At 34.5% G+C, this 15,172-nt stretch overlaps 1 protein-coding gene across 2 annotated transcripts; it reads left to right on the top strand.

Annotated features, from left to right (window-relative positions):
* The first annotated feature begins 655 nt into the window (after window positions 1–655).
* Window positions 656–13,335, top strand: LOC142640923 (uncharacterized protein At5g08430-like). Of its 2 annotated transcripts, XM_075815246.1 has the most exons (11): window positions 656–864; window positions 1,407–1,573; window positions 2,667–2,746; window positions 3,329–3,516; window positions 4,516–5,434; window positions 6,149–6,249; window positions 6,792–6,851; window positions 8,812–8,862; window positions 9,896–9,965; window positions 10,853–11,095; window positions 12,166–13,335. In XM_075815246.1, the coding sequence occupies exons 2-11, from the start codon at window positions 1,479–1,481 to the stop codon at window positions 12,786–12,788; spliced, it is 2,430 nt and encodes an 809-aa protein (XP_075671361.1). In that variant the 5' UTR covers window positions 656–864; window positions 1,407–1,478; the 3' UTR covers window positions 12,789–13,335. The 2 variants fall into 2 exon arrangements, with proteins under 2 accessions (XP_075671361.1, XP_075671369.1); XM_075815254.1 differs by lacking the exons at window positions 656–864; window positions 1,407–1,573 and having other exon boundaries at window positions 2,670–2,783.
* The last annotated feature ends 1,837 nt before the right edge of the window (window positions 13,336–15,172 follow it).

Genomic DNA, 15,172 nt, shown 5'->3' on the forward strand with positions numbered 1-15,172 from the left:
ACCAATTCCCATTTCAAAATTGATTCACCCTCTATTTCATTTGCAAGCATTGTCAATGCATGAGCTATTGAATTTTCTACTAATCTTACATGACTAAATCAATACCATCTCATAGTTTTTGCGCAATCCATTGCGGTTATCTATGATCATAGATGATAAGATGGGCCTCCTTCAAATTCACAATCCCAAAGTCCAATCTCGCATGCAAGTTTCACCACACTTCTTGCTGCTAGAGCCTCAATTTCTTCAAAACAAATTTATTATATTATGTAACGGTTACTTTTTTTTATATGGTTATAGACCCATAATAAAAATAGCGTTACATGCAATTTGTTACAAAAGATGCCATCTTAAACGACCTTAAATAATCTAAGTGTCTACGTAAGATGCCATCTCAAACAACAATAGTCTAAGTTCCATTTAAAAAAGAAATAATCACCTACTTAAATCTTAATTTATCAACATTAAATTTTTTTACCTTGAGGCTTGAGATTTAAATTGAAAAGGTCAAAAATTATTTTGCCTATTTTTTGGCAATAGAGTACTACCATTACTAATTTACTATGTAAAAACAAAACCAAAAAAGAAAATGCAGATTTTTCAGAACATGAGATTTTATAAGTTAAAATAATCCAGAACCTGAATAATGATATTAACGTCCGACACTTGACGCAAATCCTCTGACATAAACGCTGAAAACCCACTATAAATACAATCCCAATGCCACGGTTGCCACCCAACACTGTTGTGTTTTCTCGCTGGCTCAAGTCTCAAACGCCATCTTTTTAGCTTTACTTTTCACAAGGGTCTTCTACCCAAGTTTCATTGCTACATTTTTAGCTGCTTAGTTTGCAAATTTGAAAGGTAAAGGTCTGTGCTTTATTCTATTTTTTTGGTCTTTTTTCTCAGATGGGTCTTCATAGAATTACCTAAATAAAAATAAGGCCATTTCTGTGATGACCAAGTTTTAGAGAGACGAAAAAAGCGTCCTTTTTTTTTTTTTTTGGAGAGAGTAACTTTCAGAGAAGGAACATCTTAAATTACTTTTCTGATTTTATAAGGTCATTCCCTCACAAGTTGGTTTTTTTAATGTATAATGAAGAATTTCATATATTGCCCAGAATGCTATTCTAGTATTTGGTTTAATATATCTTTGGTTTTGTTTTATATTATTGTGTTATACATATATTTTAAGGTTTTCATTCAACATTACTTTTTTATGATTAATTCTCTTTTCCCTTAGATTTGCAAATTTGTTGTTACATTCTGTGCTTCCTTTTTGCAAATGGGACTGTGATAATTTAGCATAAGTTTAGTTTAACTTGATCGTAGTGGGGAGAGAGAGAGAGAGTGAGAGATGGTGTATGTATATCTGATATCTCTTGTTTATTTGACATGTTTCTCAGCTTTTGAGTTTCAAAGATTTGGGTTGCCCTGGGATTAATTTTGGAAGTTAGATAGTGTTTGATTCAAAGATTATGGCAAGGAAAAATAGGAGAAAGAAGGAAGAGATTGCAGAAGATTACTGCTTCATCTGCAAAGATGGAGGGTTGCTCATGGTCTGTGAGTACAAGTAAGTTCTCAAAAGAACCACAACTTTTTTCATTTGGGCATGCTAATTATTTATTTAAGAAAATTCAAAAGTTGGTCCTCTCAATCTTTAGTAATAAAGGCAGTTTTGTCATATAAAATGCTATGGAAGAGAGAGTTGGATAAAATAAAATAATGGGTGTACAAATCAGCATCAAACATGTTTGTTTGTTGGATTGTGTTGCACGTTCCATGCATGTGATTGAGTGAGCCAATGTAAGGCACTTGTGGTGGAGGGTAGCTCATTGGCTTTGGAATTATTATTATAACTGTGATATAAAGCAGGGGTGTGGTGCCTGGATTGAATGAACAGTAAATTTGGATGAAATATTTTGGTCCTTTTATTTTTATTTGGTCACTTTTGTTTTTGTGGTATTAGAATGATGTTTAAATAATCTGCCCAAAATTTGGATAAATTAACTTGTCATTACCTGATTACCAACCCTTTCTGATGGTGGGTTACTGCTGCTGGTTTTCCTCCTATACAATATGATCCATATGTCTAAAATAAAACTTAAATGCTAGGTTAAGTCATCAAAGATATCGTAGGTGTAGTATTGGTTTCAGAATTAAGAAACTCAGTAATTTGATACATTTGCTTTGTGGTAAACAGTATTTAGATACAAGCTTGGCAATTAGGCACACAAGTATTCCTATGATACGTTACTAATGGCACCGGATGATTTGAAAGTCTGGTCAAATTTATGATTTTGCTTATATCTTACATGTTTGATCAAAGGAATTGTATATCTACTTTTAGTTTTTCGAATTAAGAAACTTGTCATAGTGCATATTTGATTTCTGGTTACCAGTTCCGTGCTACAAACTTGGTCTTTGCTAGCACAAACATGCTATGTTTCTAATGGGGCTAGGTGATTTGTGATGCTGGCCAGATGTATAAATTCCTATATATCCTATATAATTGGATACTGATACATCTCTTTCTCCTAAGAACTTTCAAATATAATTGGAAATTAGTATGTCTCTTTCTCCTTAAGAACTTTCATATAAAATATACTTTTTGGTGGGGTCAAAAGGCATTGTCAGTTTTTTTATAGCATATTCATTGCTTTCAGGGATTGTCTTAAAGCGTACCATCCTCATTGTGTGGGAAGAGATGATTCTTTTGTGAAGACTGTAGATCGCTGGACTTGCGGTTAGCGACTAAATTTTATCTATGATGATACTTCTGTGTAATATTCTGTCATTTTGAATGAATTCTACTGTTCAAGCATCATGCAGATTAGGTATATGTGAAATACATGGAGCCTGACAACACATCCCTTTTTTATGTATGATACATGTGATATGCGTGCCACAACCTTTTCCCCATTTTGATTATCCTAGATGTCACACCTGCCGCATTATCTTAATGGTTTAGGGAAATAGCACCATTTAAATATGGACCAGATTTTTGCCTATTGGATATTGAATCAAGTAATATTAGTATGATTTTTTACCTCAAATAATGAAAAATGCATACCCAACTTTGCAATCGATAGAGAAAATATGTTCCATCATATTATGCCAATGTTTTTTTCATCCTAAATTTGTGCAGTTACGGAAGATAGATCATCTTTCAGCTCCTTTTCATCGGCATTACTTTACTTTCTAAATAAACTAAGCCTTTCTATAGTACTTTGTGGTGCTTTCTTAGTATTTTGTTAGCCCCTCTTTTTTATGCTTGCATCATTGTAGTTGTAACTGCTTATAAAAAGCATAAAGTTTTATATTTCAGGTTGGCATTCTTGCTTCATTTGCCAGAAAAACTCAAAATTTCAGTGCTTTTGTTGCCCAAATGCTGTTTGTGGACGCTGCATCTGCGATGCTGAGTTTGCATGTGTTAGAGGGAAGAAGGGATTTTGCAATCACTGCTTGATTCTTGCACAACTTATAGAAGAAAACATTGATGTCGACTTTGATGGGGTATGGTCGTCTCTGGAAATATGTCTCTAATTTGAATTAAACATTGATGTCAACTTTGATGGGTATGGTCGTCTTTGGAAATACATCTCTAATTTGATTTTTATTTTTTTTTGATAGATAATAGAAGTTTTATTAAATAAAAATGTACTCCGCGTTCACAATGATGAACACATTGTACCTGAAACAATTACTAACAAATCAATAAGAAATGCTAACAGATTATGGTGCCGGCGTGTCTTATGTGATTAACTTGGAAGGAACACAATGCCCGAACATTTGAGGACACTGAAAGAACTGTGGAGCTTTTGAAGTCTTTACTAACTAGGACTTTTTTTGAGTGGTCTTGTATATGGGGTTTTACGCATTGTACTTCTTTGCTTGATTTCATTAATTCTGTTAGCCTTTCCCTTTGATCTGTTTGTATCTGCTTTTTTGCAGTGAGTTTACTATCGTAAACTCATTGTACTTTTCTTATTAATAAAGTTTTTATTACCTATCAAGAGAGAGAGAGAGAGAGAGAGAGAGAGAGAGAGAGAGAGAGAGAGAATAGCTGTCTTGACATAACGCTAGCTTATCTCCATTGTTTGATTGTTTGCATTTTTGTTACATTTAGAATTTTTCAAAATAATTTTTTTAAGGAAGTTCTCCCAATTATTCACAGAACCAGTGATTTATAACAAAAGAAAATAGCTCTTCAGCCTATAGCTTGCCACAGTTCACTACAAGGATAAGTGGCTTGCAAGTGAAATGAAAAGATGAGAATTTAATGCTGATCTTTAGATTATGAAGGTTAAGTCTCAGGTGAAAAAAAGTCACAATTTCATTTTGCAAATAACCTAAACCTTATTTTCATCAATGGATTCAAATAATCAGTTTTCCTATTTTTGTTTCAGCTTCTTGAGGGTTCTTTTTCTTCTTTCAATACTTGTCTTATTGGTTTGGCCAAATAAATTTGGGCCTTGTTACTTTTTTCCCACTAGCTATCTGGTTATGATACAGGGCAAGATAGACTTCAAAGACAGAGATACATATGAGGGCCTTTTCAAGGAATATTGGGAGATAATCAAAGAAAAAGAAGGGTTAACTTCAAAGCATGTCCATTCCGCAGATAAATTACTGAAGAAGAATAAGAACTACGTGGCTGGCTATGATTCAAATGAAACTTGTGAAGGGGAAGAAGATGAAGACGATGATCAATTTGATGAAGAAAGTGACCTTATAGTATCTGATTATGAGGACCTGGATGATATAAAAGAAAACAAGGCTGTGGGAAAAAGGAAGAGATCCAAGGGAGATAAAAGTGCAATGAAAAAGAAGGCAAAATCAAAGAAAAAGGAGTTCATTGGATGGGGCTCAAGACCTCTCATAGAATTTCTTTCTTCCATCGGTAAAGACTCAACCAAAGAATTATCACAAAATGATGTTACGACTATCATTACTGATTATTGTAGAGAGAACAAGCTTTTTGACCCAGAAAAAAAGAAGAGAGTTCTTTGTGATGAGAGGCTACAATCTCTCTTAGGAAGAAAGTCGGTGATTAAAAATAGTATACATAACCTCCTGAAAGCTCACTTTGCTGTGAACCTTGAGCAATGGGAGGAATATGAGTTTGGGTGTAGTTCAGAAGAAAGGGATGAGGGTGTTTTGTTTCCCTCTAAAAGGCAGAGAAAGTTGAGCTCAGATGGAATATCTCTGAAGGAATCAACTCCAATTCTAACTCCAGTTGTACAGCGAAGCTGTTTTGCATCCATAGTTGTTGAAAACATCAAGCTTGTCTATTTGAAGAGAAGTTTAGTGGAAGAGCTGTTGAAGCAGCCTGAAACTTTTGAAGGCAAATTGATGGGAAGTTTTGTGAGAATAAAATCAGACCCAAATGACTACTTGCAAAAAAATACTCATCAGCTTGTGCAAGTTCAAGGTAATTTCCTCATCAATGGTTACAATTATGAATAACTAATAGCTACAGGGATCTTTGCTGTCATAGCTATTCCAGAGAGTTATTGTTATATTTGTCACTTTTGAATTTACTTTAATAACATAATGTCGTTTCTGAGTAAAAATTATGGCAAAGCTTAATTCTTTATTATGTCAATTTTTTTATTTAATACTTTTAATCGCTAAAACAACTTAGGTACAAATATGGTGTGGAATTTTCTGCTTGGACTGATAAACCTTTACGTGGATCATATACATAAAAGTAGTACTAGATTATGGGTTTCACAAATTTGTGGCGTTTTAATGCCTTAAAGATGTGGCTTGTAACTTAGCAAAAAAAAATGATGTGGCTTGTAGTTTTAGGAATTGGTTCTGATAACATGAAAAAAACTCCATAATTTACGCCCCATTAAGAACTTTAATTTCAAAAACCATCCTGGTGGGAAATGTAAATTACTTTTTTAATGAAGTTGATTCCAAGTCGAGACCATGTTGTATAAAGACAGCTTATGGGAAGACAGAGAAGAGTAGCTCAGAAGATCTAGGATTCATCTAATTATATATCTCCTTTCTGTCACTTGCACTGGACATGAAACTAGATCAGTCTTTTGGTGAATGTTCTTTCAGTGAATGCCATAAAGTTCCTGTCTTGGGAGACTAAACCTTCTGTTCTGTGTTGTAACTTTTATCATCACAGGCATAAAGAGAGCTTCAACAAATGGTGAAACACTCCTTCAAGTTTCCAATCGTCCAAAAGATGTATCCATTTGCAAGCTTTCTGATGATGACTTCTCTAAGGTAACAACAGTGTTAGTGTTTTGAATGTCTTTATTCTTCTGTTTCTATAGTATTTTTGTCCTATTTATAAAGATATAAAAGCACAATAGTATAAAAATCAAAAGAAACATGGGATGATTAATTTCCTAAGTCAGTTATAATAATTAAATTTATATATCTACTAGTTTAATTTATGTTGGTTTAGTTATGAGCTACCTATCAGAAAAAATGATGGTTTAGTTATGAGCTTTGCTAGAAAAAGAAAATGAAAATCTTGGGACATGTTTCTATGGTGAGCATTGGGTTTATCCAGAGTTGATGTTGTAAAAGATTTTCTTAAATATGGTTTCTACTGATCTGTAATTGCAAAGGAAAAATGCTTTTTAATTTTCTGGTTGAGTAGAGTTTTTAGCCATAGTTCATCAGTGAAACCTTTCCTAATTACAATATTTTCCTCACCAATTGACATACCCCTCGCTTTCTAGCAGAAAATTATTCTTTAGTTCCAAATATGTGCTGGTTTTAAATGAAAATCCCAATGATCAGATGCTGTCTTTTTTCAGGAAGAATGTGAGGATCTGCTCCAAAGAGTGAAAGATGGCCTGCTCAGAAAGCCTACTGTTGTAAGTAGTGTCACTTACTGTATATTCAAAAGGCATTGTGGAAATTTCAAAGTCACTAGTACTAATATATATCAGATCTCAAGAAATTGATCAAGTGTTTTAATTTTTTTTTTTCTTTCATGACACGTGCAAAAATTGATGTAAAAAGATGCCAAGGGGATGGCACCCAGATACACTAGGGTTTAACTACACTAATAGAATCAATATTGGATTATCTTTAAAATGGAAAACAATATGTAAAAGCACATTGCTTTCTTTGGGGAAACGAATTACAACTAACAACAGTCCTTTGCAAAGGACTCTTGATTTTATATATCTAGAGCCTTAGTCATTGGAAAGGTACAAACTATTGGAATTTTCTTCCACATGGTAGACATTATTTTCTGAAGGTCTTGCCCTTTTTTCTTTTTCTTTTTTTTTTTTTTAAGTTCTGTCTCTTTTGGCCATGGAGTGAGTCTTTTAGAAAATCTGCTTTCAACCTGAGGTAATTTGGAAATGAAAGGATGGAACATGCATGAACCTCATATTTTCGACTTTAAGTAGATTATAATTAAAATCCTCATAAGCATTTTCAAGAATTTTCAGGACTATTTATGGACACCATTTTAATGTTCTTCTGAGATATAGCTACCTGTTACTTGGATATATCATGATTGGCTCTTTGCTTCAGAGGCTCGAGCATCTTTCTTTTGAAATTGAAACACTTCCCACTATCTAAGTGGTGCCTATATCTGCTAAATTGTGTAATAATTATTCTTGAATAGCAGACCACCGTATTGTGGAAATAAAGTAACAAACTGGATGAGAGTGATTCAAGAAGCGTGAAGACAAATTTATTTTTATATAATTTTAGAAGTCATTTGCATTTTTATTGGTCAATTAGATTTTATTTTGATTCTTAATAGTTAATTAAGTTATATATATTTTATTTTATTTCCTAGAGTCAAGTGTATATCTGCAATTCATATAATTGGGAAGTCCTAAGTCAATTAGATATAGGGTTCTTCTCATAAAAAAGAAAAAAAGAATTAATAGTAATCTATATAAGCACGCTATTGTATTCCTACGGAGGCGCACTTAAACAATTTACTCAAGTAAGAAAATTAGTAGTTGGAGTTTTCCCTCAATAGTTTGGTGTTACTACGAGGTGACTCTAGGTGTGTATTCCTAGGCTTTGCTTTCTTGCTTGGTACCGATTCCAAGCAAGCCTAGGTGTTGATTCCTTCGTTATTTTTATTTTTCTGTTCTTTAATTTCAGAGTTGCACTGGTTTTGGTTTTCCTCTATCCCCAAATACCTGGCTTTAAAATATTCTAGATAAGCACCTTTGTAATATTGGAACAGTCAAACAGGAATGATTAAAATTCTTGGAAGGAGACCTAGTTAGGAAATAATTGTCCACATATTATGGAAACAAGTTTTCTAGTAAGGAATTGAGGAACCTTCTCTTATGTTGTGCTTCACTACATGATCTAGAAAGTATAATTAGTGGCCTGTCTTTTCATGCTTAAACTGCTTTTTGTGCTTGCGTAGTGTAATTATGTGTATTATGAGTGTTTATTGCTCATTGCTCCAAGAATATATTTATTACTTTTGAGGATTCTAAACTAGCAGCCAAAAAAGAAATGCAAACTTTAGATTGTAAATTTTATGGGGACCTTTTGTATACTCCTCGTATACATAAGTTGTTCTTCTTTCTTTTAATAAATTTAAGTTTATCCAATAGAAAAGAAAAAATTAATTTTATATTTCATTTATATTTTTACTATTATTGGTGTTTGTTGAGGTTTTTAACCTTGTGGGATGATATATTTCGTTTATATCATGTATCTGGGATGATACAGTTTTCACCTTTTGCTGTATTCGTTGTGAATAATTTTATGGTGTTTATGTAATACCTTGCAAGTAATGAATTAAAAACTGCTATTCCAGCTCCTTAAATAGTTTGCCTTCTTTTATAGGTGGAGCTTGAGGAGAAGGCTAGAACTCTGCATGAGGATATAACAAAGCATGTATGTATCGAGACTATATGTTCTCTTTTTTGATACACATGTTTTTATTTTAATTTTTCTCTATCTACTTAAGAAGTTAGAAGATTATGTCATTTATAGTGTAATTCCAAGAGTACATATGGGCTGACAAGAATGCATGTGGAAAAGGAAGAAATGACATTCAACGGTAGAAGAAGAAAAGAAAGGAAAACTTTTCTGGATGTGTCAAATATTAGGATCCACTATAACTTCTTTATGTTTACTTTGGGGCTCCTTGGCCTATTCTTTGCAGTCTTGGAGTATAAATTGAAAGACAACAAAATTTTCAGGTCTAGGGTGCCTCCCTGATTATTGTTAGAGACAGATTGATAACTGAATTTCTCATATTTGATAGCCAAAAAAAAAACACTCAAGCATGATAATGAAAGATCTAAAACAAATCATAATTTTGAGGACATGTGATATGATATTCATAATCATTTCTCTGGAGCGACTTGGTGCTCATTCACCTATTCTCTAAAGTTGTAGAGTTGAATTTGACATGAGTTCAAGATATATTTTAGATTTTTTAGAGTAAGAAGAGTGTAACTGTCTGATTTTTTTGAAGTTTTTGGATGGTTAAATAAATGTGGAGTATTAAAGATTCATATTCTTCAATTCGTTCCCTAATTCTTTCTTTGCACCCCTACCACCGAGAAGGGGGGGTGCATAGCTAATTCTATGTACCTCTAATTCCTTGAAATGAAGTCATTTGACTGTCTTACATGCAGCCTCTCAAATACGGTCATACTGTTTTCCTGCTTTAAATATGTTCATTTTTATTTTTATTTTTGGAATTTATTTATAAGAGTTCAGTTTGGAAGTTTTATAAGCGGGCATCTCTCTATTTTCTCTTTATTAATCTTGGTTATTCTAACCTTCTTGTGTGTTCAAACACAATCTAAAATTCCCAAACACCCCATTGTGTGTTGTGCCTCTCTATTTATTTTGATATCTGCTCTTCTCCTGATTTTGCTGTTATGATTTATATTATCTTGGAATTTTTATATGATAGTGGATTGTGCGAGAGCTGATTGTATTGCAAAGACGCATTGATCAGGCAAATGAAAAGGGCTGGAGAAGAGAATATCCTTTCTTTATGCAGTATATGTAACTCAAATTCAGTATTAATGGACCATTCTGGGAAGCTATGGATTCTCAAATATGATTCTTGTGTTATTAAAACACACCATGAGATTAAGGTTGAGGTGATCATGTAAAAGGTTATTGCCCAGTGTTGGTCCCACTTAAGTGGGATCCTGAACAGGTGGCTTGAATACAGTCTTACATTTCAGCATTTTTTCTTTCATGCATTAAGTGACTGCTCTCAAGAGTCATATTGTGCACTTTTGTTTGTTAGTCGAAGACTTTACCATTATATATATGGGAGCTGCTATTTTAACTCTCCAGATTGTTGCTTGAACATTGCCCCTCTCATGGGATGGGACCCACCACCATGAGAGATGGGAGTGTGAAAACAATTCTTGATTTGAAATGGCAATTACCTATAACATGTGCGTATGTATTGTTATGTTTGTTTATTAGGGGTTTTTATTTCAACTCTCCACATTGTTGCTTGAACAGCCTCTCTCTCATGGGATGGAACCCAGCCCCATGAAAGAGGGGATTGCTGAATCAACAATTCTTGGAGTGGAACATAAAATTCTAAATTCTAAATGCTGAAAAATAAAATCAATAGAAAGCTAATGATGTGTATTCTTCTTACATTAAAGACACCTTCTACTGGGTCACAGGCTCACAGCTTTCTTCTATTCATGTGATGACAAGTCCATTTGAAACCTCATCTCAATTGGAAGTTTCTGTTGATTGGCATTTTTTTATGTTCAGCATAAATCATTAGTGTCTTTATTATTTCTTCCATTTTAATTGATTTCTGTATTTGTAGTGTCCAGAATTAGTCTGGTCTATATATTTCTTGATGAAAAAGAATGTAATGCTTAACTTGCACATAAGCTTTCTGAATACATGGATAGAAAGATGCTGCTTCAGAAACCATCAGAACAGTCACGGTTGCTGCATGAGGTTCCAGAAGTAATTGCTGATGTATTAGAGGCTGAACTCACTTTTGAGGACTCTTCTAGAAAAGACAAACAAGGATGCTTGCCAGAAGCCCCTGGGACTACTGAACTCCCCAGCACTGATTTAAAAGGCAAAGGAACTTCTTCCTACCCAAATGGTGGAAAATATCCTGCAGGTTTGCTGAGTTTTGACTTTTATGATAAAAAATCATATGCATGCATAATAAAGACATGTATCTGTCTGTGTGAGTTGTGTACTTGTGTCTATTACTGTGGATTTTGCAGATTGATCTTTGTTTGAAATTTCAGTAGTTTTTGTGTCTAATAATTGAATGGGAGCTGGACATGTATACATGCAGAATCAAGGTTTCTAAATTCTGACAATACTTCAAGATTCCATTCTTTTTTTGCCTTTTCGAAATCTAATATGTCAAACTAAATCAATGATTCTTCTGCAAAATTTCGAGTATCCTGATGGTTGCAAAAAATTATAGGAAACTGTCTTCCAAGAATCAGCTTCTATAAGTCTGGTCTTTTCCAGAGTCATTTGTGAATATAATTCTACCGTTCTCTGCAATCTAATTATGCATCACTAAAAATGGCTAATCTCACCTTTGATATACTCATACTATAAAATTCTTAGCTTGTATGTCTATAATTTTCAACATCTTTGTATTGAATATGAGAATAATTATCAAATACGTTGACTAGCTTTGTTATTGTCTTAGCTTCTTTTTGCAAGATCAGCTGTTGTTGAACTCTAAATCACTTTTCTACTAAACTCTACAATGCCAACACCCTGTAGAGAAAATAGTGAAGCAGAAAACAAGCAAATAGCTTTGGTCTATGCCCACAAACACACACAACATACACAATACTGTTGAGAAATTATGAACCACACTAATTGGAGGTATAGTTTACCATCAGGGCTTCGTATTCTCCTTGATCTTTGACTAAAATTGGACTAGAGGTACCAATCAAGCATCCTTTTTACTTTCATTTAAGGGAGCTCCTGCATTTACTGCAGAAAATGCATGCAATACTTATTGCCAGTGCATGGGGTTCACTCATGGGAGCCGTGGGGGGTTTTCAGCAAAGACTGTCCAGTTCAGTTGTTGATTTGGCCCCAATTTGGATAATGAAATGCTCTGTAATTTCAATTTAGCTTTTGATTCAATCTGTAGATGTTCTTTGATAAAGTAGAAAGTTTAACCCTCTATATTGTGTGTTCATTTCCATGGCTTAGCTTTAGTCACCCCAGTTAAGGCAGTCCAATTCCATGTGCCTATCCCGGAAGAGAAGCAGCAGTCTGAAGGATCTCTTTACAAAAAATCAACTGAACAATTTCATAAATTTGCCCCTGATGTTAAAGGTGATGACATTCTTCAAAGAGAGCAGCACCATTACAGGGCTTTGCTTCCTGAAGTTTTGCCACGAGGATCTCTCACTTTTACTCCTGAAGTAAAGCAGCACCATTCAAAGTCATTGCTTCTTGAAGAATTGCCACAAAAATCACGCACTTTTGCTCTTGAGGGCCATTGTGATGTTATTTCTCCAAAAATCAGTCAAGAACAGACAAATGAGAAAAAGAAAAACATGTCAACAGTTGAGTTTATCGAGTTAAGTGATGATGATGAACAAATTCTGAATCATGCACCTAGAAAACAAGAAATTGAGAACACTGGCTGTTCTATATGGTATTGTGTGGGTCCACATGGTGAAAAAAGGGGTCCCTTTTCGATGTCAGTGCTCAAACGTTGGAGTGATACTAATTCTCCATTGAACTTCAAGGTTTGGAGGAAAGATCAGAGTGAACAAGATGCAGTCTCTTTGACCAAAGCTCTTAGCCAGAATTTTCCCCAAAACTGAAGCTCTTTGCCAGTGAATTTTCCCCAAGATCTGAGTCGTGCGCCTAGAAAGCAAGCAGTTTAGAATTGTGAATGCTCTATATGGTATTATGTGGGTCCACTTGGTGAAAAAAAGGATCCCTTATCGATTTCATTGTTCAAATGTTGGAATGATACTAATTCTTATACATCAAACTTCTAGGTTTGGAGGACAGTTCAGAATGAAAAAGATGCAATCTCTTTGACTGAAGCTCTTTGTCAGAATTTTCCCCAAAACAGAAGAAAAAGTTTAGGTTTTTGTTACTATGATGTCTGTTATATTTGAAGTCTATGGAGTAGGAAACAGGAAGAGTCCATAAACTAGGTATGAACTTGTTAGTGTAAATGCATCATCTGTATATCTTCAAATGGAACTAGAATGTAAGCATACTCAAGAAAGAATCCTGTAGATAGAATAGATGTCTCGATCTGAAAAATCTAGGTTGCAACTGCTGCTATTTGCAGTGTGATGTACATGACAATAGTATATTACATGGATGTTAATTAGTTCTAGAGGTTCTCTTAATTAATCTTTTTTACTTGTTCTATTATTTCTTGAGGTAAGTTTTGACTTTGAGTATACTATTTTATTTCTCTTAAACTAAGTGTTAGCCCAAAATGAAGATGTCGAAATGATCGGTTCATGACTTGCAAGCCAAGAACTCAATGAGTGATTGAAAGTAAGGGCGTGCATGGGTAGGGTTGGAAATTTACTTTAGAATATGCAGGATCGAACGAAAGTTCAGGAGTATGTTTTAATACTCAAAATTAGATTCATATTGCAAATACTCCCATGTCCCAACTGATGTGAATTTTAAAGAGCACCACCCTGTTAAAATCTATCCACTTGGGTATGTCAGACCCACTTGCAAGACTCAATCTATTAGACATAGAGTAATGTTGACCATTTCAAGTGTTAGTAAGTGGTTACATAATACTTATTTTTTGGAGGAGATTGTTAAGCATTATGAAATTGAAGAAAGGTGTTTCGTAATGAATGAACACAGACTTCATATTGGATTAGAAGATGTGTTGTATACATCTGGATTTCCAAAAAATGGCAAGCCGGTTATAGGCAATGAAAAAGATGTAAATAATTTATTTACTTTGTACTTGGGTGGTAAGATGCAAAATATGTATAGAGGCACAGATGGAAAAGTTGAATATATCACCAACTTAAATTTAGCTCATCTTAGGACTTTTATGGTAGTTCCTCCAGAAATACATGAAAACAGTGATGAGTTTAGGCAGCACGTTAGAGCTACTGCATTGTGTGTAACTGGTTGTATAGTGATGCCGGATACATCTGGATCTGCAGTTTCAAGCTCCTACCTTGGCCTTGTGGAAAACATTGAAGAAATAAAATATTATGCTCGGGGTGCTGCATTGTTGTCTCCGACACATCATTCATTAGATATTTGCAACCAATAGCTCAAACGTGCATTGACCAAGCTGTGTTTTTCTTTAATGGTAAGCATTGATATTTTAAATATAAGGGTATATATTAAATACAACCTCTTCCAACTAGTTAGCCTTCACTCCCTCTTCTCCAAAATAGGATTCCAAATCGTGCTTCTTTTAAAGATAAGACGATTTGGAATCCTATTTTGGAGAAGATAGAGCGAAAGCTAGCTGGTTGGAAGAGGTTGTATTTATCCAAGGGGGGTAAGGTTAACCTTATTAAGAGTACTCTCTCTAGCCTACCTACATATTTCCTTTCTCTTTTCCCTATCCCAGGCAAGGTGGCTAAGAGGATGGAGAAATTACAAAGGGATTTCCTTTGGATTGGTATGGGGGATGAGCATAAAATTTACTTGGTAAATTGGTCTAAGATATACAGGCCAGTGAAGAATGGAGGGATAGGCATTAGGTATTTGAGAAGGTTTAACTCTGCCTTATTAGCCAAATGGTTGTGACACTATGGTTTGGAGAATGATGCCCTTTGGAGAAGGGTCATTGGGGCGAAGTATGGGAATGAGTGGGGTGGTTGGTGCACAAAATATGTGTCTGGGGCATGTGGTGTTTGTTTGTGGAAGTTCATTCGGAATGGCTGGGGGAATTTTTCCAAGTTCATTCGGTATGAAGTTGGTGACGAAGCTCGTGTGAAGTTTTGGGATGATGTGTGGTGTAAGGATCGTCCTCTTAAGGAGACGTTTCCAAATTTATATAATATTAGTAGGACAAGGGATGCTTCGGTCTTTGAGATTATGTGCTTTGTAAATGGAAGAGTTTCTTGGGATATTCAGTTTCGTCGTTTAGTAATGATCAAGAGTAACAATCTTTGGATTCGTTTATGGTTTTGATCTACTCCACAAAGGTGCAGGCTGTTGGTTCTAACAATCTTTGTTGGATGCCAGCCAGTAGTTG

Source organism: Castanea sativa, chromosome 1, assembly GCF_040712315.1.
Source record: "Castanea sativa cultivar Marrone di Chiusa Pesio chromosome 1, ASM4071231v1".
Lineage (NCBI taxonomy): Eukaryota > Viridiplantae > Streptophyta > Magnoliopsida > Fagales > Fagaceae > Castanea > Castanea sativa.

Excerpts from the sequence above, each read along its gene's own strand:
- LOC142640923 (XM_075815246.1), top strand. The coding sequence starts at position 1,479 with ATGGCAAGGAAAAATAGGAGAAAGAAGGAAGAGATTGCAGAAGATTAC. Across the intron at positions 3,517-4,515 it reads TTGATGTCGACTTTGATGGG|GGCAAGATAGACTTCAAAGA; the intron begins GTATGGTCGTCT and ends GTTATGATACAG. Across the intron at positions 5,435-6,148 it reads TCAGCTTGTGCAAGTTCAAG|GCATAAAGAGAGCTTCAACA; the intron begins GTAATTTCCTCA and ends TTATCATCACAG.